Below are 25,213 nucleotides of genomic sequence, written 5' to 3'. Positions count from 1 at the left end.
TTACTAGCTTCTGAAACTTTCTTATTAATTTACTATAAGTGTATACTACAATATTCGAAGTTAGGTAAATATAAGTGGGCTCTTTTTGAGGAGCGAGTTTGCTCGATTGGCTTAATGTACAGGACACCTTGCACTAATCGCAGAAAGATATTTTGGCCTTTTTTTCAAGTTTGTAATTCACACGTAGGGTTTCTGCCACCGAGTACAAACAGTGATCAAGTAAGAATGACCTTAGGGTTTCACTAAAGAGTGAGAACGATGAAATAATTTTTATCCTATGTGCAGAACTTGGGTTGGGTTGTTTGGGGGAAGAGACCAAACTGCGAGGTCATCGGTCTCATCGGATTAGGGAAGGACGGGGAAGGAAGTCGGCCGTGCCCTTTCAAAGGAACCATCCCGGCATTTGCCCGGAGCGATTTAGGGAAATCACGGAAAACCTAAATCAGAATGGCTGGACGCGGGACTGAACCGTCATCTTCCCGAATGCGAGTCCAGTGTGCTAATCACTGCGCCACGTCGCTCGGTATATGTGCAGAACTATCGTAAATTTGAATCGCACTATTTGTAATGGAACTTTTATAAGCCGATGCCCTTACTGACTGGACATGGCACTTCCCTTTCTGTCTTTTAATATTTTCACGAATGTTGAAGTTTTTATTTATGTATCTACAGACACACGAACTACACTAGCATGTGGACAAGGGGCAAAATTGCGTTTTAATCGAGCTAATATTGGTATTTTGCGGCCGTATATTCCGTAAAACGGTGTGATTCGCGAGCCAATTAGAGCGGAAAACTGCCATTGCGGAGCGCCACGATCGCGCATACGACGTTGGGCGCCACGCAACGCACGCACCGCCTCTCAGCGTTCAGCGGCACGCCGAACTCGGTACGCTCAACGTTGACGTTCGACAGCACGGTCTGCGTGTTGACGGTTTTAAGGCCGCTGAGTCAGGAATAGTCTAGCGACTGGTTTCAAAAAAAGTGTTCAGTTACGATTCGCTCGCACAACTTTTAGAAACATCTATATCCTATGATGTTTCTGGATTGCAGCCGGATCATGTTGACTTCTTGACACAATACTTGGCAACCTTCCAGTCATCTTCAGGTGAGAGTCCGCCACTGGATACTGCTACTTAACGGTGTCGGCTTTACAGTAAAAACTGTCTCCGCGCGAAGTTTTGCTATAAAGCCGACACCGAACTAGCACTCTCCAGTGGCGGACGCTCACCTGAAGGTGACTGAACGGTTATCAGCCGAAGTATTGCGGCAAGAAATCAACATGCCATCCCGAAACCTCATAGAGCAAACCCCGGCGCCATTCGACCCCGCCCGTGCCTCTGCGTTTCGTTATTCAGACAGACACGCTCCGTCAGTGGTCACGCCATGTCACACGGATGTCAACCCGGTTAACAAATGGTTCAAATGGCTCTGAGCACTTTAGGACTTAAGATCTGATGTCATAAGTCCCCTAGAACTTAGAACTACTTAAACCTGACTAACCTAAGGACATCACACACATCCATGCCCGAGGCAGGACTCGAACCTGCGACGGTAGCAGTCGCGCGTTTCCGGACGGAAGCGCTCAGAACCGCTCGGCCACAGCGGCCGGCCTACCCTGCTTAACGTCTCCGACTTTGGCATCTCCCAAAGGCGTTGTCGATTGCTTCACGACAACAGAAACCGGTACATAAAATGCAGGGCCTTCCAAAAACATTCGTGCGGAATCTCCTGCGTTGGAATTTGTGGTACATTTCACCTCACGCATCGAAACCAAAAGTTAACGTTGATGCCAGTTGTAACACACCGGTTCATGAGGCTGCCGATAGAGAGCTTTTAAGAGGTCCATGACTAAGGAATTTATTGCTAGCGCACTCGAGCAGATGTAATTTCGATGGACTGCTCACGCGCTGCCTGCGATATGTAAGCTACAACAGAATCGCAGACCGTGTCGGCAGCAGTAGTGGTAGTAGCTCGCAGTCGGGCAGTTGGGTCAGGTCGCTCTTAGAGAGCACTTGTGTCCTGTATGGAATTACCAAGGCCGGTCGTGGAGAACGATGGCGTTGCCTGCGCGTTGAGTATAAGGTAATAGCAAAATTTATTATTATTATTATTATTATTATTATTTCTTGCCGCGCGCATATGTAACTTGCAACAACTCATTTTGTACTACTGTTATATCAAAGTCACATGCAAATATTTTTCAATAATAATCTTCCTTATAAAGATAACTTTTGACAATCATTCGTCTGAATTTAAAGTTTTTACTAATTTCTCCTATCCACAGTCATGCCAATTATCGTAAATAACATCAGTTGTTTCTCATATATAACAAAATCTAGTGGCCAGCATTGCACTGGGCTGTGCCAGAAAAATTTCTTATGGGAGCAGATATACACGCGTTATCCGGCGACATAACTGAGGTAAGAATTTTCAGTTTATTGAGAAGACTTTCCAGGGCCATGATGCAGCATTGCTGACGTCCAAATTTACCAGTTTCGATTCACAGTTAATTATTGAAAGGTTATATTTGAGTTACATTTTTATTGAGAGGTTAGTCACCATTTTTTACTGCGAGGTTATGGAATGAAACTGTTGGGAGGTTACACGTGCGGAATCTCCTGCGTGGGAATTTCTGGTACACTTAGACTCGCGCAAAAGTTAACCTTGCTGCCAGTTGTAACACGCCGGTTCATGAGGTTGCCGGTAGAGAGCTCGCTCGCTTGTTCGTTACCAAATGTGTGTCCAGTACAGGTGGCGACGACACAGCAACAAAAAGGCGTTTCGCGATCTCCGTTTCGGCAGAAGCAATTCAGTTACATCCGCCCGGCGCGTTCTTCGTCGAGAAGAGAGCACTGCACCTCCTACAGCTCAAAGCATTCGACTATGGCACCGGCAGTTTCGAGATGCTACTCGTTTACGCGAGGGAAAATCCGCAGGCTGCCCCCCTGTGCTCGTTCAAGACGCGGGCCGCATTCAAGAGTCCTGTACTCAGTTCAAAAATGGTTCAAATGGCTCTGAGCACTATGGGACTAACTGCTGTGGTCATCAGTCCCCTAGAACTTAGAACTACTTAAACCTAACTAACCTAAGGACATCACACAACACCCAGTCATCACGAGGCAGAGAGACCCCGCCGGGAATCGAACCCGGGGACCCGGGCGTGGGAAGCGAGAAGGCTACCGCACGACCACCAGCTGCGGACTCCTGTACTCAGTCCACGGAGGTCTGCCCCTGGTGCCATCGGTCAAGAACGCCACTGGGAGATGGAGCGGTGGGACGGGGGGGGGGGGGGGGGGCGTGTTCCTGCGACGCTCGTGTTTCAAACCACACAACATTCAACAGCAACGAGCCCTTCACGTGGCATGCACGCTTTTGGCATTTCGGGAGAGAATGTCTGGTTCGATGATTTCATCGATATCGCAGCATGAATTTAGACATTTATACTGCATATTATACCATTTTTTGGCCTCACTACATATACTGCAATAATTCGCATCGCAGTACCTTTTACTGACGTATTGTTCATATGAACTACGCCCAAGTGCACAGCACGAGTAACTTCGCGTTTTCTGTCAGTACGTAAAAGTCGCAGTGAGCTCAAACGCCCCAAGGCGGTTCGGTAGAAGTCACTATAGTTCATGGCAGTAAATTCAAATAAAAAGGAGTCATAGTATCGTTAACTGATGCTGCCCCACATATGATGAAGGCCGGGAACGCAATCAAAATATTTTATCGTAACCCAGAGTACGTTACATGTTTAGTCCATGCGCTACATCGTGTGGCTAAAAACAGTACCTGGTAAACATGACAATGTCAATACGCTGATTACCTCCACAAACGAGGTAAATACACGCACAAAACACAAAGGTATGCTAACTCTAGCACTATTAATTCAATCACATACATGCTATCTCTCTATCCTATTCTTGAAAGCATCTGTCCGTGTTACAGATACGAGGCGTGTATTTTAAGTAAGTACCGTTCTGAAATTTAAAAAAAAGACGTGCTAAGATATCTCGATAATTTTATTTTTACATAAAAGTCTGTACCTTAATCTACTTTTCTACGTAATTTCCGTCAATATTGAGGCACTTGTCATAACGTTGTACCAGTTTTTGAATAACCTCCTCATAGAAATCTGCGGCCTGACTTGTTAACCACTGCATAACCACTGTTTTGACTTCGTCATCATCTTGAAGACGCTGACCGCCCAGGTGTTTCTTCAAGTGCAGGAACAGATGTTAGTCACTGGGCGCAAGGTCGGGGCTGTACGGAGGATGATCTACAGTTTCCCATCGAAAGGATGTGACGAGATCTCTGGTCTGATTCGCCACATGCGGACGGGCATTGTCTTGCAGCAAAACGATGCCCTTGCTCAACTTTCAAGGACTGTTGCTTTGATTCTGGTGTGACGTAGGCCACCCATGTTTCATCGCCCGTAAAAATTTGGCTTAAGAAATCATCACCGTTGTTGTGGTGCCGCTCAAGGAAAGTCAATGCACTGTCTAAAAGTTTGCTTTTTGCTCATCCGTAAACATCTTCGCAAACCAACTTGCGCACAATTTTCGGTAATTCAAGTGCTCGGTCACAATGCCATACAAAACATTAAGAGAAACATTAGGAAAGTCATCCCGCAAGGAGGAAATCGTAAAGCGTCTGTTTTCTCTCACCTTATTGTCCACTTCCTGCACCAAACTTTCATCAACGATCGAAGGACGCCCACTCCATTGTTCGTTATGCACATTTGTGCGGCCATCTTTAAATGCTCTCACCCACTTTCTTACCATCCCATCACTCATAATGTTTTCTCCGTAAACTGCACAGATCTCACGATGAACATCGATCGCTTTTAGGCCTTTAGCACTAAGAAATCTTATAACAGCCCGTACTTCACAGACGGCGGGACTCACGATTATTGGAGGCATCTTAAAACACTCGGTACACAACGTAAACAAGGAAGAATCAGACTGTAATGGCGTCAGTGTGTAGATTAAGGTACAGGCTTTCATGTAAAAATGAAATTATTGCGATATCTTAGCACCACTTTTTTTAATTTCAAAACGGTACTTACTTAATAATACGCCTCGTATATTCCCACATTTAGCTTTCCCATCACAATCTACACTCCTGGAAATTGAAATAAGAACACCGTGAATTCATTGTCCCAGGAAGGGGAAACTTTATTGACACATTCCTGGGGTCAGATACATCACATGATCACACTGACAGAACCACAGGCACATAGACACAGGCAACAGAGCATGCACAATGTCGGCACTAGTACAGTGTATATCCACCTTTCGCAGCAATGCAGGCTGCTATTCTCCCATGGAGACGATCGTAGAGATGCTGGATGTAGTCCTGTGGAACGGCTTGCCATGCCATTTCCACCTGGCGCCTCAGTTGCACCAGCGTTCGTGCTGGACGTGCAGACCGCGTGAGACGACGCTTCATCCAGTCCCAAACATGCTCAATGGGGGACAGATCCGGAGATCTTGCTGGCCAGGGTAGTTGACTTACACCTTCTAGAGCATGTTGGGTGGCACGGGATACATGTGGACGTGCATTGTCCTGTTGGAACAGCAAGTTCCCTTGCCGGTCTAGGAATGGTAGAACGATGGGTTCGATGACGGTTTGGATGTACCGTGCACTATTCAGTGTCCCCTCGACGATCACCAGTGGTGTACGGCCAGTGTAGGAGATCGCTCCCCACACCATGATGCCGGGTGTTGGCCCTGTGTGCCTCGGTCGTATGCAGTCCTGATTGTGGTGCTCACCTGCACGGCGCCAAACACGCATACGACCATCATTGGCACCGAGGCAGAAGCGACTCTCATCGCTGAAGACGACACGTCTCCATTCGTCCCTCCATTCACGCCTGTCGCGACACCACTGGAGGCGGGCTGCACGATGTTGGGGCGTGAGCGGAAGACGGCCTAACGGTGTGCGGGACCGTAGCCCAGCTTCATGGAGACGGTTGCGAATGGTCCTCGCCGATACCCCAGGAGCAACAGTGTCCCTAATTTGCTGGGAAGTGGCGGTGCGGTCCCCTACGGCACTGCGTAGGATCCTACGGTCTTGGCGTGCATCCGTGCGTCGCTGCGGTCCGGTCCCAGGTCGACGGGCACGTGCACCTTCCGCCGACCACTGGCGACAACATCGATGTACTGTGGAGACCTTACGCCCCACGTGCTGAGCAATTCGGCGGTACGTCCACCCGGCCTCCCGCATGCCCACTATACGCCCTCGCTCAAAGTCCGTCAACTGCACATACTGTTCACGTCCACGCTGTCGCGGCTGCGATGGAGCTCCGTATGCCACGGCAAATCGGCTGACACTGACGGCGGCGGTGCACAAATGCTGCGCAGCTAGCGCCAGTCGACGGCCAACACCGCGGTTCCTGGTGTGTCCGCTGTGCCGTGCGTGTGATCATTGCTTGTACAGCCCTCTCGCAGTGTCCGGAGCAAGTATGGTGGGTCTGACACACCGGTGTCAATGTGTTCTTTTTTCCATTTCCAGGAGTGTATTTTAACCAGATGGGGTACCTCGATAAATGCTGCCACTTCTTACTATGACAATTGTGGTGGAGTTCAGTCGGTAAGAGACCGTAAACTCATTGAAGTTAAGATCCTTTTGGTTCATTCTATTGATAAACCTAATTGTTTTCTTTTCCTGGTTTGGGTCGTACACGCTTTCGAAGCCACTTATGCCGCTTGTGGAAGTGGCACTCAAGGAAACGGATTTCAGGGTACACGTGAGTTACATAAAAAAAGGTTCTGCGCACTTGCCTGAGGCAATAATGAACTTGGAACCCACGGGTAGCGGCTCGAATCACTGACAGTCACTGAAGAGGCTGAAAAATGTTTGCAATCATCCTATGGAGAGATAGGTGCTGCAGCAAACGACGAGATGAACAAAGTTATCGGATCAAATCCTGATTTTGAGTTTATGGATTTCACAAATATTTTCTGGCGATTATGTAAAAGCATTTCAATCTGATCTGACTTTGCCCGGAATTTCTTCACGTAAGTATCCAAATGTCACTAACGGAGAAATGTCACTTCCTATACACAAAAAATAACAAGAGTAGAATTTTGTTAATTCATTCTGGGCGTGGAGATGGAACATAACAACTCCCTCTCGCGTTTAGTGTTCACTCAAAAGGCTTAGGTGGGAAAGTGAACCGCTACGACGCAAGAGTACAGCACATACTCTCCACAGTTTAGTTTATCTTCTGCCGTGCTCTGAGAAAAAAATAATAAATAAAAAATAAAATAAAATCTGTCAGTTGACCTTTGCAGAAAATAGGGTTACAGGAATCAGCAATATATATTGCGACTTCTGTATTTATAATGTCTGTATTTTGTTATGGCTTATCTTAGAAGATAGATAAAGGACAGGCAAATCTCGTTTCTAGCATTTGTAGACTTGGAGAAAGCTTTTCGTCCGCAGCTCGTGGTCGTGCGGTAGCGTTCTCGCTTCCCACGCCCGGGTTCCCGGGTTCGATTCCCGGCGGGGTCAGGGATTTTCTCTGCCTCGTGATGACTGGGTGTTGTGTGATGTCCTTAGGTTAGTTAGGTTTAAGTAGTTCTAAGTTCTAGGGGACTGATGACCATAGATGTTAAGTCCCATAGTGCTCAGAGCCATTTTTTTGAGAAAGCTTTTGAAAATGTTGACTGGCAGACTCTGTTTCAAATTCTGAAGGTGGCAGGGGTAAAATATAGGGAGCGAAAGGCTATTTACAATTCGTGCAGAAACCAGAAGGCAGTTATAAGAGTCGAAGGGCATGAAAGGGAAGCAGTGCTTCGGAAGGGAGTGAGACAGGGTTGTAGCCTCTCCCCAATGTTATTCAATCTGTATATTAAGCAAGCAGTGAAGGAAACAAAAGAAAAATTCGGAGTAGGAATTAAAATCCATGGAGAAGAAATTAAAACTCTGAGGTTTGCCGATGACATTGTAATTCTGTCAGAGACAGCAAACGACTTGGAAGAGCAGTTGAACGGAATGGACAGTGTCTTTAAAGGAGGATATAAGATGAACATCAACAAAAGCAAAACGAGAATAATGGAATGTAGTCGAATTAAGTCGGGTGATGTTGAGGGTATTAGATTAGGAAATGAGACACTTAAAGTAGTAAAGGAGTTTTGCTATTTGGGGAGCAAAATAACTGATGATGGTCGAAGTAGAGAGGATATAAAATGTAGACTGGCAATGGCAAGGAAAGCGTTTCTGAAGAAGAGAAATTTACTAACATCGAGTATAGATTTAAGTGTCAGGAAGTAGTTTCTGAAAGTATTTGTATGGAGTGTAGCCATGTATGGAAGTGAAACATGGACGGTAAATAGTTTGGACAAGAAGAGAATAGAAGCATTCGAAATGTGGTGCTACAGAAGAATGCTGAAGATTAGATGGGTAGATCACGTAACTAATGAGGTGGTATTGAATAGAATTGGGGAGGAGTACGTGGCACAACTTGACAAAAAGGAGGGACCGGTTAGTAGGAAATGTTCTGAGGCATCAAGGGATCACCAATTTAATATTGGAGGGCAGCGTGACGGGTAAAAATCGTAGAGGGAGTCCAAGAGATGAATACACTAAGCAGATTCAGAAGGATGTAGGTTGCAGCTGGTACTGGGACATGAAGAAGCTTGCACAGGATACAGTAGCATGGAGAGCTGCATCACACCAGTTTATGGACTGGAGACCACAACAACAACATTTTGTTATGCAACTCCTGGCGATCCACAGCTGCATTAAATGTTGCGAAACTGATTCAAAAATTGCCAAATAACTTAGACGCCAGCTGTAGTATGTATTAATGTGACACACGAAAATTAGCGCCGGACCGGAAGTCGAAGCCAGTCTGCTCGCGATAAGCGGAAAATCGGGGCCCGACTCCCGGCCTGGCGAAATTTTCATGTGTCACAAATGGTACAGTTGACGTCAATATTATTTCGCAATTTTCGAATCAGTTTGGTAACATTTTGCTACAGCTCGGACAAGCCGCTGCTCTTGACACTGAGGTGGCTCGCATCTCTGACAGCTCCACTGGCCTCGTCGTTTTTCACGCGGTGGTTCGTGGGAGGGTCCGAGCAAGTGGCTCGCCTTCCGGCACCTCTGCGTGAACTGCGACGCCTCGTTGCAACAGCAACTCCAGATGTTCTCGCTACAATACGCGGCGAGCTTGGCTGTCGGCTGAATGTTAGTCGTGTGTCTGGATGAGACCGTACTCTACATTCGTGCAAGGCACGTGAAAAGTCCGATCCCAAAAGTAACAGTAAAAGCCACCCAGTGGTTGCATGGAAGTAAAAGACATGTTGTTGTTGTTGTGGTCTTCAGTCCTGAGACTGGTTTGATGCAGCTCTCCATGCTACTCTATCCTGTGCTAGCTTCTTCATCTCCCAGTACCTACTGCAACCTACATCCTTCTGAATCTGCTTAGTGTATTCATCTCTTGGTCTCCCCCTACGATTTTTACCCTCCATGCTGCCCTCCAATACTAAATTGGTGATCCCTTGATGCCTCAGAACATGTCCTACCAACCGATCCCTTCTTCTACTCAAGTTGTGCCACAAACTTCTCTTCTCCCCAATCCTATTCTATACTTTCTCATTAGTTATGTGATCTACCCATCTAATCTTCAGCATTCTTCTGTAGCACCACATTTCGAAAGCTTCTATTCTCCTCTTGTCCAAACTATTTACCGTCCATGTTTCACTTCCATACATGGCTACACTCCATACAAATACTTTCAGTAAAAGACATAGGGCTGAGAAATTACGTACTCCTTTCGAAAACAATAACATTATACTCCTATGCGTAAGTTAAAATTCACCCCCAGCTTGTATCTCCATTCAGCTTAGGTTCTTAAGATACAAAATTGTAAAATCGGGCACATCTCGTCCAAAGACTACTCAAATGGCAAGTATAGGATAAGAAATTAGTAATTACATCATTGAATTTTGTTGAACAATACATAAGTAGCTGAATTCGTAAGATATAACATTTGTAAAAAATTTCTTCTTGGAGAATATGATGTCGGAAAAGGAGAAACACTAGACGCCAAAACAGCAGGTAATACATACGTACTACTGGACCCGGCAATGCTTTACAACTGCTAAATATGTTTGGCCGTCGGATATAGGTCCTAATGTCCTCCTTCCCCCTTTAACACTGTCCTCTCCTCCACTCCCTCTCATCCCCTCTCCACGTCCATTCCCCTCCCCCTTATGTGTTCAAATCCTCTTCCCGCCTCTCTCTGATCTTGAACCGTGTTATTGAAATTTTGGTAAAAACAGAACTGCTAACATTCCTTTTATACGTTCGGGACGATTGATTATTGTCGGAAAGAGGTGACATCGAATTTTCAATTATGTTAGGGGGAAAAAATCGAAGTTCACAATGGGTAAATATTGTTTACCTTTCGTCATTTCTAAAGCAGGGTTGTTCAAAAATAAAAATGTAAGCGTTTCAGTATGAAGTATACAGTACTTAGCTGCTAAACTTTGTTGGCGGCAAAGATATGTCGTCCGACACTCCCCAGAAAATACTCTCTCGAAATTTCTAGTCTCCGTGATACACAACGCCTCTCTTGTAACGTATGCCACTGGAGTTCGTTGGGCATCTCTGTAATGCTCTCGCGCCGCTCAAACGACCCCTTCACGAAATGCACCGCTCTTCGTTGAATCTTCTCTATCTTTTCTATCAGTCCTACCCGGTAGGAGTTGCAGACTGATGAACAACACTCAAGAATCGGTCGAACAAGCGCCTTGTAAGCCAGTACCTTCGTGAATGAGTTAAATTTCCTTGAGATTCTTCCTATGATTCCAGTCTGGCATCTGCTTTCCCTATTGTTTTATTTAGTCACTCCACTTAAGGTCACTCTGGATAGTTATTCCTGGACAATTTACTGTGATACTGTTCCAGCAATTTGTCGTCAATAGTGGTGTTGTGCAGCAGTAGATTTCTTTTCCACTGTATGCGCAATAAGCTACAGTTATTTACGTTCAGGGCCAAATGCTGGAGCCTGCAGCATTCATCATTACTCTGTAGGCCAGTGAAAATCTATAATATCTGCAGGCACTGCTACTTTTTTACAGGCAACTTCATCATCTGCGAAGTCTTAAAGAGCTTCCGACGGTTTCTATTGGATTGTAAACAGTAAAGGTCCTACCACGCTTCCTTGGGGCACCCCGACGAGAATCATCAGGTGGATTAGGAACCACTGGTCTGGACCATAGAGCAGGGGCAGTCAACCTTTTTTCACCTACCGCCCATTTATGGCTGTTAGTAGCGACATTTTCTAAACGCCCACCGGTTCCACAGTAATAGTGATATATAAAATACAGAAGTAACTTCATAAAATTTAGAGAGCAGAGTTAAAGTAAGTGAAAGCATATAATATTATTTACTTTCCATATACGTTATGGCAAAATTTTTAGAAAAACCTAATGAAAATGATTTTAAAACCTCGCCCGACTTCCGCCTACCAAGAAAGCTGAACGGCAACAGGCGGCCGGTAATGGGCCAGGTTGACCACCACTTGTCTAGAGGATACAATTATCCCACAGAGGATGCCGAAATGCTGCTGATGACTATTCTGATGAATAACGGCCTCCCCGCCTGGGTTCAGACAAGGCAGAAAAAGTACAGGGCAAGGACCTATTTCGAAGTGGCTGTCTAGTCCTGTCTCTCACCAGCTTAATGACGACCCACGAAAACTTCACGTACAAACTGGTGTAACATATGGAATCAGTTGTTCCACAGCACTTCATTGAACAGCACTTCATTCACTTCCTCCGATAAAAGACCGATCAAGTACCTCTGAAAATCAAATATCTCGAATACATTTTAACTGCTAAATTTTACTTATGTCAATCATCCGGTCCCATCAGACGCAACTTATCTCCGGCCAAAAACAGTATTGTTCTTGTCAAAATAACAAAACTAATTATCGCTTCTCGTCAAACCGGCCATAGACAGTTTTACGTGCAACATCGTCTCTGAAGCACTGGGTTCTCTCTTTTGCTCAGAGACCTTTATCGTTTGGGCTGCACGAAGCTAATTCACCTGGAAAGAAGTACGGTTCTGTATTTGCCGCCTGGTCTTTGCAGATGATTTAGCAGTTTCAATTAGATTGTAGCCAAAGTCAGACACCAATTCTCACATGTACAATCTATCGAAAGATTCCCACATCATCTCCATAGTTGGGTAACTCAATGCGGAAGCTCTAGTACCTAAATTCATGTAACCATGAAAAAAATCTAGCAACATTTAAACACGAATTAAAAAAATCTCTTGAATTATCTGAAGCAAGTAATATAAAAAATTAAAATCACAGAACACAAAACCTTTATACTAGAAAAGTGAAACTAAGTCTGACTCATATGCACCACAAATTTTGATCATCGCCGAGTGTTTAAAAAGGCAAAAACAGAAATCCTATGGCAAACTTTCGACCCACTCTGCACGGAGGGAAACTGTGATCTGGCATAATAATCTCTGACATCAGCAGCAAACGTGTACTGAAAATTTAAGGCCATATTTTGAAAGTTAATAATTCAAGGTAATTCTCAGTATTTCCCTCTCGTTGAAAGTCAAGAACAATTGACTATTTGAAATCGAAAGAAACCTTAGAAAAATAGATATCATAGAGTAAATTAAATACTTCGAACTGAAAAAAGGCAATCACGTGTTTTATCAGAAACAAGTAACAGAGCTAGCAAACGTGGGACAAAGATGTAGAAAATAGTTCTAAGGGAAGCACGAACTGTCACTAGTCTAGCGTCTTGAGCCATTTCCTAACCTCTCGCTGTGTAGAACGTTTTACCGCGCAGCGTCTAGGAAACGCGCGCCCGCACGAGGCAACATGCAGAAAGTGCCCGCTCTCGCCGCCAGATGTCACGGCCGGCAGCTCGTCGATTCAGACTCGCGGCAATATGAAAACAGTGCCATATAAAAAGTGCAGATAAGCGCTTAGCATTCGCTTCTGTCTATATCACAAAGTTAACAGTTCGCTCTATACGACAAATACCCGTAATTTTACGAGTCTGTGATGATAAATCTGATACAAACACAAACTCCAAACATCAAACTGTAAAATTCTTATAGGTAAGTTTTCCTAATGTCTGGAATCAAAGATTAATAGAAACAATCGTTTTCGTTACAAAACATAGCACCGACATCAAATCTCAAAACATGTTGTTGTTGACATGGAAAGTCGCAGCGAGACACAGGATTCTGCTTAAGTCAACTGGTTAATGCGTCTTTCATAATGCACACTGCTCAACGAACAAATATATAACAACGCCAGGAAATGAGGTTACACATTTAACAATTATTCCAGTGTCAGCTGGCGTTCCTTCGCCACACTTCCGTAGCAAATACGACAATCTCCTAAACGCGTTATAACAGGAAACAGGTTGTTGTCAGAAAGCTGGTTTGGTACAGCTCTCTACGCTACTCTATCCTGTGCAAGCCTCTTTACAAACAACTATCATACACTTCGGAATATCGGGGGAGGTTACGACGAATGGTAGGTACCCACGCTCAAGTATACCTCAACAGTATTGTAACATCAGCTCTGACAAGGGGGTGAAGCTGACTCCTGCACGTGGTGCCCCTGCATAGGTACTGGACTAGATTCTCCAGTACTGAACTGAACGTCAGCATTCCAAAAGCATTGCATTATAGGTTTCACTATGAATGGAAACCAAAGGTCTTTATCAAGACCTCACCTTGTGATCGTATCAATCAACATAGAAGGATTGTCTGTTGCCAAAGAAGAACTCCTGCAACATATTGCCAAGGAACCTAGGTGTGATATTTTATGTATACAAGAAACCCATCGAGATGACACCATGAGAAGACCAAAAATCCTTGGGATGAAACTGGCAGTTGAGCGACCCCATAGACAATATGGCAGTGCTATCTTTGTGAGGAACGATATAGCTGTTCTCTCTACCTCACTTACAGAATTCAACAATATTGAAATACTGTCTGTAGAACTGAATGGTTGTATTGTGTCGTCAATTTACAAACCCCCAGGAGCAGATTTCCAATTTTCACCTACAGACAACTACACCAATCAACAAGCTCACTTTATTGTTGGAGATTTCAATAGTCATAGCAGTGTTTGGGGTTATGTTGAGGACGACAGTAATGGTGAAGCAGTTTTGACTTGGGCTGATACCAACCATCTTAATCTTGTCCATGATAATAAACTCCCACCATCTTTTAACAGTGGGCGTTGGAAACGTGGGTATAACCCCGACTTAATTTTTGTTAGCGAGAACATAGCTCACCAATGCAGAAAAACTGTTCTAAATCCGATACCAAATACTCAACACCGCCCCATAGGCTGCCAAGTGTTTGCAGCCATTACTCCTAGAATCACATCATTCCGAAGGCGATACAATTTCAAGAAAGCAGACTGGCAGAAGTTTGCTGACCTCCTTGACTCAGAAGTTTCACGCATAGAACCCTCGGTTTCCAACTATGATGAGTTTGTAGAAGCCGTGAAAAGATGCTCAAGACTCTCAACTCCCAGAGGCTGTCGAGTTAACTACATACCTGGCTTGACAGAAGAATCCGTGAAGCATCTACATAACTATATCCAACTTTTCAATGATAATCCTTACAGCATTGAAACCTTAACTGCTGGCCAAAATTTATCCTCAGCCTTAGCCAAATCCAAAAAAGAACGATGGATAGAGTTACTCGAGAACCTTGATATGTCTAAAAGCAGTCAGAAAGCCTGGCAGTTGCTGCGACGCCTGAACAACGACCCTGTCCACAATCATGGCCATGCAAACATTGCACCAGATCAAATTGCTCATCATCTAGTTCAGAATGGAAGGGTCAATTGTTCTAAAGATAGAACAAAACTCAAAAGAGAACCTGAACGTGAAAACAACCATCTATCAAATGACTTCATCTTACAAGAACTCAGAACCGCAATTCAGAAATGCAAAAATGGTAAAGCGCCTGGTCTAGACGACCTAATGATTGAGCAAATTAAACATTTTGGTCCCATCACGGAAAGATGGCTTCTGCAATTCTATAATGGTTGTCTGAAGCGGAAACAGATCCCTGCCATCTGGAGGAAAACTAAAGTTATTCCCTTACTAAAACCTGGAAAGGGTGCAGCTGATCCCAAGAACTACCGACCGATTTCGCTCCTTTGCCATTTGTATAAAATCTATGAAAGAATGTTGCTAAATAGACTCACTCCCATTGTTGAAAAACAACTCATACCTCAACAAGCAGGTTTCCGACCTGGAAAGAATTGTACAGCACAAGTCCTTAATCTGACTGAACATATTGAAGAGGGATATGAAAAAGGATACATTTCCGGGGCTGTCTTCGTGGATCTCACAGCAGCATATGACACCATTCAACATCGACAATTATTGCACAAAGTCTACTACATCACTAGAGACATTAATTTCACCAGAACTGTGCAGACACTTTTGGAAAACCGGCGATTCTATGTGGAGTTCCAAGGAAGAAAGAGTAGATGGAGAAGTCAAAGGAATGGCTTGCCTCAGGGTAGTGTCCTTTCCCCCATATTGTTCAACATATTTACAAATGACCAGCCTCAACCTTCTCTTACAAAGAGTTTCATCTATGCAGATGATCTTGCCTTAGTCACACAAGCCAGAGATTTTGACACAGTAGAAAACCAGCTTACTGTTGCTCTCAAGGACCTATCTGAGTACTACAGAGTCAATAACTTAAGACCGAACCCTGCTAAAACTCAAGTTTGTGCTTTCCACCTACGCAATCGAGAGGCCTATAGAAAACTTACAGTGGTTTGGGAAGATCAAGAGCTTGAACATTGTTTCTACCCCAAATATCTGGGTGTCACCTTAGATCGAACGTTGACCTACAGAAAACACTGCACTAACACTAAGCAGAAAGTTGCTGCTCGTAACAACATCCTGCGGAAGCTCACTGGCAGCGTTTGGGGTGCAGATCCCAAACTACTAAGAACATCAGCCTTGGCCTTGTGCTATTCCGCAGCTGAATACGCATGTCCTGTATGGTACAAGTCATCTCATGCAAAGCAGGTTGATGTGGCCCTGAACGAAACCTGCAGGACAGTAACGGGATGCCTCAAAGCTACACCTATTGATAAACTCCATAAACTAGCAGGTATTGCTCCTCCAGACATAAGGCGTGAAGTCGCAGCCAAACTTGAGAGACATAAAGCAGATCATAACACCGATCACCTGCTACATGGATACCAGCCACCAATTAGTAGACTCAAATCTAGGAGGAGCTTCATGAGAACTACTACACCCCTCACCGGTCGGACTGGAGCAGCCAGACTATCTCAGTGGACAGCAAAATCTGACAGTAATGATTGGATGACTCCTTCTGAGACCCTTCCTCCTGGTGGAAATCAAGTCTGGACAGTGTGGAAGTCTCTAAATCGGCTCAGGAGTGGCGTCGGACGAACTAAGGACAATCTGTTTAAATGGGGCTTCATGAAGGAATCTTCCACCTTGTGTGACTGCGGAGAAGAACAGACAACCAAACATTTAATTAACTGTCCTAGATGTCCTGTATCATGTTCCACACAAGAGCTTGTTGATGTTTCAGACAATGCTGCTGCCGTTGCACAATTTTGGGCTAATACCGTTTAGTTTGTTCTTTTATGATTTGACCTGATTTGTTATATTGTATATATTGTAAATATTGTTGTAATGTTTTTGACTCGAAATAATAATAATAGCTCTGACAAAATAATGATAAAGAGAATTTAATGGCAGCTGATGAAGGAAAGAGCAAAGAGTGCACACCCAGCAGTTGTCACCTGTCTTCTTAAACGCTGCAATAAGCGCGAAACGGTAGTCAAACCAGCATGCGAAGAAGAGCAACATGCAGAGGACGCTTTTTCATTTGATCAGTACAACTGAGGCCCGGCGGTTGTCTAAAGACGTCCAGGCGAAGCTACATCGGCTCCGTGAAGCACAATCAACTCTCTGTATGAAGTATCTCGTGAACAGACCATTACATAACGCACTGATTACATGTATCTTTGACTCAGTGCTGTATGGCAGATAAGGCAACAGACATTGTGGCGTAAAATGTTAAAGAGTTCGAAAAGGAGGAAGGAAATATGCAACTCTAATCACAACGTCAATGATAATGAGTAAAGTTATAAGTTAGAAACACAATTCGACCACATATACAACGTAAACGTTTTAAATAAAGTCGTCAGACCCGTTTTCGGGTTTGAAATATTCTCCATGGATCGCTCCTACGGGAGTTATTTATTTATGTATTTATTTATGTATTTGTGATTATCTAACAGTAAAATAACACGAGGCCTTTTTTTTTCATTAAAAATTTAAAATTTTTTGGAAACGCGTTGCCATGTGCGGAACTTGCGTTAATCAAGTAGAAGGGGCTCCCTTGCATTTCTTGTAGTCTCTGTACGACATTATGAGCGTAATATACACAACAATACTTGTTAGAGATTTGTCTATTAACACAGTTTTCCTGAATTTACCTTGCAGTCTTAACTTCCATAACGCGAAAAAGCATTAACATATTGTGTGAACATACATCGGGTTAGCCTCAGATAAATTTGTTACCACAACCTTTATTTCGATTTCATTAGCTTTGGCTTCACCAACCCTCAACCTCCGGCGACGCTACACTGCAGCCTGTCAACAAAGAATGTTTCGGGGTAGGAAGACACTATTATTTTATTTGTCAATTTAGAATGTAAAATAAATTATTTATCTCAAAACATCGGTGCGCTTCATGGCAGGGTCTCAAAACTGAAGACGGTTTTTTCAACGCCGATACTGGGTGCTGTAACTTTGAAATATAATATTTAAACCTTACTTGTGGTTATTGCAGTATATAAGAAATAGTCCTTGCAGTTGTATTGCAGTTACGAGTTTTCTAGCGTCAATAAACAATAATAAATTGATCAATCTGATCGAATTTCTGCGGTTCATCAATGGCTTAAAACAAATATAACTGTTTTGATTTTTAATCTGAAGTGAGGTAATGAACACAATGGTTATCACAATTTAGTTCGATACCGACAGATAAATGACCTTTGCGATTATAACAGATAGCATCATACAAAACATTCCCACACACATTTGACAACTGTCAGTTACAAATTTACATCATATAATTTAAATTACGGAAATTTATAACGGTTTCTGGCGTACGCTCACGTTACGCCCCGTATAGTTTGTATACTGCACGTAGGTCTGATCACGAGTAGTACACTAGAGATCGCGCTTGTTGGAACGGCGTGTATTCCGTGGATGCTACGGCAACAGCCTGGCGCCCATCCTCTTATCGCTGCTTGACACATTCCAAGGTTATTGCTGATAACCTGTGGAACCACTTACGACAATTTTCCAATACGTAACGCAAATCGACCAGTGTCTGACATCGCTGTTATCTTCAGTCTATCAGAAATTAAATCTCTCGCTTTGTCTGCAATGACGAAGGAACCAATTTAGGCGGCACATTTAAAAAAAAGGATTGAACTTAAAAACTATTTACTGTTAATGATATAGACGAAAGGAAAGTGCTGTCTGCTTATTTATAGGAAATAAACTATTAGTTTACAAGTGTATCCTGGTCACAGTTTTGTATTTTTCTGATAACGTATGTCGAACATTAGTTCATATCAAATTAACACAAATGTTTGCTTTAGCAATGTCAAGAGAAAATTTCGAAAACGGCACATGCGTACATTTTCCACAGCGATAGACAAACAAATACGATTTTAAGAATCGATGGGAAGCAGGTTTTGTGGTTGGTATGTGGTTTACATTTGTGTACATTATGGAAATCCTTACATACCACTAGTTTCAGCTTTACTATCTCGAAATTAAACTCCAAGATTGTCTCAAATGTTCCATAATTTTTGTACCAAAATAAAATCATGCCTGTTGTAAACAAACATGACACACACAGCTGTTCGAAACTGATGTTATGGAGTTGCGCTATTAACTGAACGTTGAGTACTTTCTTTTCATAAGAAGACTTTATCTGAACCAGAATCAATCATCCACGACAGCTAAAAAGGCACTTTCTTCTGCTTACATTCTTACCAAAGAAACACCAAAGCCATATTTTTGTCAACAAACGGACGTTTAAGGCGTTACATTAGTGTGTGACTGTGTCCCAGTCTAGTAGTCTTTATAACTACGCTCTACCTGCCTAATTCTAAACATTGTGATAAGTCTTTATCAATGACAGGTCCGTTGTGATAACTTGGCCAGCACAACGTCCTGCTACACAGCAAGAAATACTGTATACGCACAAGGGTAATTTCAACATTAAACTCTGTAAATTAATACCTATTTACATGCAATATATACTATATGACACTTCGTTGTCGATTGCGTGGCTCAAATAAGATTTATAATATGTGAAACAGTGGTTACTGCAGAAATGTGCTTGACTCACCTTCGTTTTCGTCACAACATGTGTCGCCAGTTTCACAACGGCAAAGTTTCCTTTCCCAATTGTTCGTTCTAGTTCGTAATATCCCACACGCACTAATCTGTCCACACTACAATTTGGTGTGCTCGAAGGAGCACCCAGACTCCGCACAGATTCCATTTTCACTTTTTCTCCATCTGTAGTCGACTGTTAACTGACGGCAGCTTTCAGGGACTGCCGTACCGCAGCGCTAGTCGGCAACGTGCGCTAACAACTGACTAGCGCGCCGCGATAAATTCCGACGTCACTCGTTTCTTCAATGGAGCGGTTACGCGGCAACGTCTGCGCGGGAGTTGCGAATGTAGGCAGGAGTGGCACATTCACTGAATGGGAATGAAACACAGAACGTCATTAACAGTACCCAAGCACCGAAATCACAAGGTCTCAAACGACGTAAGTCTTAATGTTAATTTAGTACTTAGCCTAAATATGGCATGCAATTTTATTTCGCATAACAAATGTACCGACGTGTATGTTATAATAATCATTCCTCTTAGCGTCAATGAATACATGTTAAATAGAGCCATTTTCTTGATTTTTCTTAATTTTTTTTATAAACGATACGAATATGCCTACTTTGCAAGACCTTGTGATGTATTTGTATATTTATAATAAAGGACTGTAAACATAATGATTGTGCAGTGTCTCGCTACACTTTGGCTTGCCTCCAGTGGTAAGCGTATGCACTACCAAAACAATTTTCGAATAAGGTAGCTGACTGTACTCAGCTAAGACTGGTTCAGCTGCGTTTTGGAATTCATTCCTAGATTACACATCAGTAGATAGAAATGAACATTTTTTAATGATTTGCTACGTATAACACACAAAAATCAGGAAACTGAACTTTATGTCTACCGCATTTAAGTGCTTTGTCTGGAACTCTCCAGTTAAAATGCAGCTCTGTACTCCTATATCATGTGATGTCATCCGTCATGCATACTCTAATAAAAACGGAATTTTACAGTGTTCTTGTCTAACATGGAGTATTTTTACATGCCTTTGTTTTCTCGAAATACGTAAAGGCTCAGTACAAGAGATTCGCTTGGACTTGGTCCTCATGCGCGGTGATTTACGCAGCTATTTAAAGTTGTTAAACAAAGTTAAGTAAATGGAAGAGGCAGTGTGGGATAGAATGCGCTGAGTGTGTGCGCCTGGGGGCCTTATTCATCATGTTGTACATGCCGTTAAGGAAACAGTGTGTAATCATCTGCGAATTATGGCGCACTTGCGAGCAAACGGTACTTGCCGTATGGACTTTGAAGCCATATTTCAATCTTCCCAGCGACTGGTAGAGAAGGTTTAAAAGACAAGCCTCAATTATGGTGTTGTGATGAGGCTCACAATTTGCAGAATTTCCACGAGAACTGATTCGACTGGAGGGACTGAACCAGAGACTTCGAGGATTGTGTGCAAGTTGGACTGCGACTTTCGGGACTTGGGCCACAGAACTGACAACTTTGGGGTCCCCCTAAATGCGTCAGCTGTTCACTAAACATCAGAAGCTGGTGCCTTCTGTGTGGGACACACACATTCTTTTACTCTTTTTTTTTCGATTGCTAAGTCTCATTTTTCTCAGGAACGCGTAGAGGTATTACGTTGAAATTTATGTAACATACTAACGTCTACTGCCCCATTGCGGTGTAAATTTAAACTTTTAAGTCAATGCAGTCAAAAGGTAAGGCCATTTAAGTAACATATTTTGATTCGCGTAAAGTCACTCATCAAAATCTACAGATGAACTACCTGTATCTTTATGTATATCGGACCTGGTGATCTATCGCTAAGGGCGTGCCTGGAAACTGAGAGGTCTCAGGATTGAATCTCTGTCGGACCACGGATTTTTCAATCTTCGTTTTAACCTAGCCGTAGTGTTTCAAAGACGGGAGAAGTCGCCTGAAGTTCGGATTCCATGTTAAACTGGAAGTCCTCTTTCCGCGCTTGGATAACTGGGGTGGGATAGGGGCACGTAAGTTGCCGAAGTAGTGTCGGATAGAAAGACTGGCACCAGGCCATTGAGCTACGGGAAATTATTGTTATTGTCTATACAAATACTTAAGCTCGTACGGAACCCTAGAGCGCTAATCATACTCGCATTTCTCCTGTTTTTTTTTCTTTTTTTCTTCCAGTTCAGTGGTTCATGGTGTGGGTTCCTGTAGTCATGTCCTAGTTCATGAACCACGGGCAACGTATGAGTGGCCAAGTAAGTGGTCCCGACAGTCGGGAGACCAGTTACTTTGGAATAAGGCTGGGCATCTCGGACATATTCTGAGTCGTGGTCACCTTTGTGCTCATACGGCAAAGACTACCAAATCCACCGGTTAGTCCCTCAGCCGTTAGGGGTAAAACCCAATGGGACTCGGGGCAAGTAAGGCTAGCAACCTGCTTCCCTGGTACTCTAAATATGATGCTGGCATTAATCAGAGCAAAATGCCTCGGACCTTTGGAGGTGACGGAGTCCCACCTCTAACTGACAAACCAGGGACTCCTAAGATACGACTTGGCAAACAAATGGTAATGAGATGGGGAGCTATTAATATCAATGGGGGCTACTCTGGGAAGAAGGTAGAGCTGGCAGAGGCTGCAAGTAAGATGGGGCTGGACGTTTTAGCTGTTAGTGACACTCGGGTAAGGGGTGAGAAAGAAGAGGAAGTGGGAGAATACAAGTTCTACCTGTCAGGCGTCAAAGCAGGAATAGCACAATGGGGTGTAGGGCTTTACATCAGGAAAGAAATGGAACCCAGCGTAGTTGCAATAAGGTATGTAAACGAACGACTGATGTGGATAGATTTGACAGTGTCTAGCAAGAAAATTAGGATTGTGTCAGTATATTCGCATTGTGAAGGGACAGATAAAGATAAGATGGATAGTTTTTATGAGGCACTCAGTGATGTAGTTGTTAGAGTAAAGGACAAGGACAGTGTTCTGCTCATGGGTGATTTTAACGCCAGGATTGGAAATCGAACAGAAGGGTATGAAAAGGTTATGGGTAAACTTGGAGAGGATATGGAGGCCAACAGGAACGGGAAACAACTCTTGGATTTCTGTGCCAGTATGGGCTTAGTAATCACAAACTCCTTTTTTAAACATAAGAACATTCACCAGTATACTTGGGAAGGCAGGGGAACCAGATCTGTCATTGACTATATAATAACAGATCAGGAATTCAGGAAGGCTGTGAGGGAGACACGTGTATTCAGGGGATTCTTTGATGACACTGATCATTATTTAATCTGCAGTGAAATTGGGATTGTGAGGCCGAAAGTGCAGGAGGTCAGGTCCATATGTAGGAGGATAAGAGTGGAGAAACTTCAGGATAAGGAAATCAGGCACAAGTACATAACAGCGATCTCAGAAAGGTACCAGTTAGTTGAATGTAGTCAATTACAGTCATTGGAAAAGGAATGGACAAGGTACAGGGACACAGTACTAGAAGTGGCTAAAGAATGTCTTGGAACAGTAGTGTGTAAAAGTAGGATGAAGCAAACAGCTTGGTGGAATGATACAGTCAAGGCAGCCTGTAAAAGGAAAAAGAAGGCGTATCAAAAATGGCTACATACCAGAACCCAGGTAGACACAGAAAGTTACGTTGAAGAAAGAAACAAAGCCAAACAGATAATTGCAGCATCCAAGAAGAAATCATGGGAAGACTTTGGAAACAGGTTGGAGACTATGGGTCAAGCTGCTGGAAAACCATTCTGGAGTGTAACTAGCAGTCTTCGAAATGGAGGTAAGAAGGAAATGACAAGTATTTTGGATAGGTCAGGAAAACTGCTGGTGAATCCTGTGCATGCCTTGGGCAGATGGAGGGAATATTTTGAAGAGTTGCTCAATGTAGGTGAAAATGCGATCAGTAATGTTTCAGATTTCGAGGTAAAATGGGATAGGAATGATGATGGAAATAGGATCACATTTGAGGAAGTGGAAAAAATGGTCAATAGATTGCAGTGCAATAAAGCGGCTGGGGTGGATGAAATTAAGTCGGAACTCATCAAATACAGTGGAATGTCAGGTCTTAAATGGCTACACAGGATAATTGAAATGGCCTGGGAGTCGGGACAGGTTCCATCAGACTGGACAAAAGCAGTAATCACACCAATCTTTAAACATGGAAACAGAAAAGATTGTAACAACTACAGAGGTATCTCTTTAATCAGCGTTGTGGGTAAAATCTTCGCAGGTATTGTTGGAAGGAAAGTGCGAGTATTAGTTGAGGACCAATTGGATGAAAATCAGTGTGGGTTTAGGCCTCTTAGAGGTTGTCAGGACCAGATCTTTAGCTTACGGCAAATAATGGAGAAGTGTTATGAGTGGAACAGGGAATTGTATCTATGCTTTATAGATCTAGAAAAGGCATATGACCGGATTCCTAGGAGGAAGTTATTGTCTGTTCTACAAGATTATGGAATAGGAGGCAAACTTTTGCAAGCAATTAAAGGTCTTTACATGGATAGTCAGGCAGCAGTTAGAGTTGACGGTAAATTGAGTTCATGGTTCAGAGTAGTTTCAGGGGTAAGACAAGGCTGCAACCTGTCTCCACTGTTGTTCATATTATTTATGGATCATATGTTGAAAACAATAGACTGGCTGGGTGAGATTAAGATATGTGAACACAAAATAAGCAGTCTCGCATACGCGGATGACTTAGTTGTGATGGCAGATTCGATTGAAAGTTTGCAAAGTAATATTTCAGAGCTAGATCAGAAATGTAAGGACTATGATATGAAAATTAGCATCTCCAAAACGAAAGTAATGTCAGTGGGAAAGAAATATAAACGGATTGAGTGCCAAATAGGAGGAACAAAGTTAGAACAGGTGGACGGTTTCAAGTAATTAGGATGCATATTCTCACAGGATGGCAACATAGTGAAAGAACTGGAAGCGAGGTGTAGAAAAGCTAATGCAGTGAGCGCTCAGCTACGATCTACTCTCTTCTGCAAGAAGGAAGTCGGTACCAAGACTAAGTTATCTGTGCACCGTTCAATCTTTCGACCAACTTTGTTGTATGGGAGCGAAAGCTGGGTGGATTCAGGTTACCTTATCAACAAGGTTGAGGTTACGGATATGAAAGTAGCTAGGATGATTGCAGGTACTAGTAGATGGGAACAACGGCAGGAGGGTGTCCACAATAAGGAAATCAAAGAAAAACTGGGAATGAACTCTATAGATGTAGCAGTCAGGGCGAACAGGCTTAGATGGTGGGGTCATGTTACACGCATGGGAGAAGTGCAAGGTTACCCAAGAGACTCATGGATTCAGCAGTAGAGGGTAGGAGGAGTCGGGGCAGACCGAGGAGAAGGTACCTGGATTCGGTTAAGAATGATTTTGAAGTAATAGGTTTAACATCAGAAGAGGCACCAATGTTAGCACTGAATAGGGGATCATGGAGGAACTGTATAAGGGGGGCTATGCTCCAGACTGAACGCTAAAAGGCATAATCAGTCTTAAATGATGATGATGATGATGATCTTCCAGTTCAGATAACGATAGCTGTAGGGCGCACGAAAGTCATAATAGCTAACTGTCGATGCATTCGCAAAAAAGTGCCGGAGTCTGAAAAGCAGTGGAGCTCACATACTAACAGGCATGGAATGCTGGTTAAAACACAAAATTGATAGCAGTGAGATTTTTGGGGGAAATCCAAGTGCAAATCATATGGAAAGGGTTGGCTAATGGTAAATGCAGTAGACAAGAGACTCAGCTCCCGCGAGATGAAAACTGAAAC

At 43.4% G+C, this 25,213-nt stretch overlaps 1 protein-coding gene across 1 annotated transcript in view; it reads right to left on the bottom strand.

Moving 5' to 3' along the window:
* Nucleotides 1-19,624, bottom strand: part of LOC126100252 (serine/threonine-protein kinase SIK3-like) — a 541,515-nt gene extending 521,891 nt beyond the window's left edge. Inside the window, exon 1 of the mRNA XM_049910836.1 lies at nt 19,456-19,624. Coding sequence (XP_049766793.1) covers nt 19,456-19,611 — 156 coding nt within the window. The 5' untranslated portion in view covers nt 19,612-19,624. The remainder of the gene's footprint in view (nt 1-19,455) is intronic.
* Nucleotides 19,625-25,213: the final 5,589 nt, after the last annotated feature.

This window comes from Schistocerca cancellata, chromosome 9, assembly GCF_023864275.1.
Source record: "Schistocerca cancellata isolate TAMUIC-IGC-003103 chromosome 9, iqSchCanc2.1, whole genome shotgun sequence".
In the NCBI taxonomy this organism is placed as follows: domain Eukaryota; kingdom Metazoa; phylum Arthropoda; class Insecta; order Orthoptera; family Acrididae; genus Schistocerca; species Schistocerca cancellata.
Note: the sequence above shows the minus strand (reverse complement) of the source record. Positions and strands in the feature narration are given on the sequence as shown.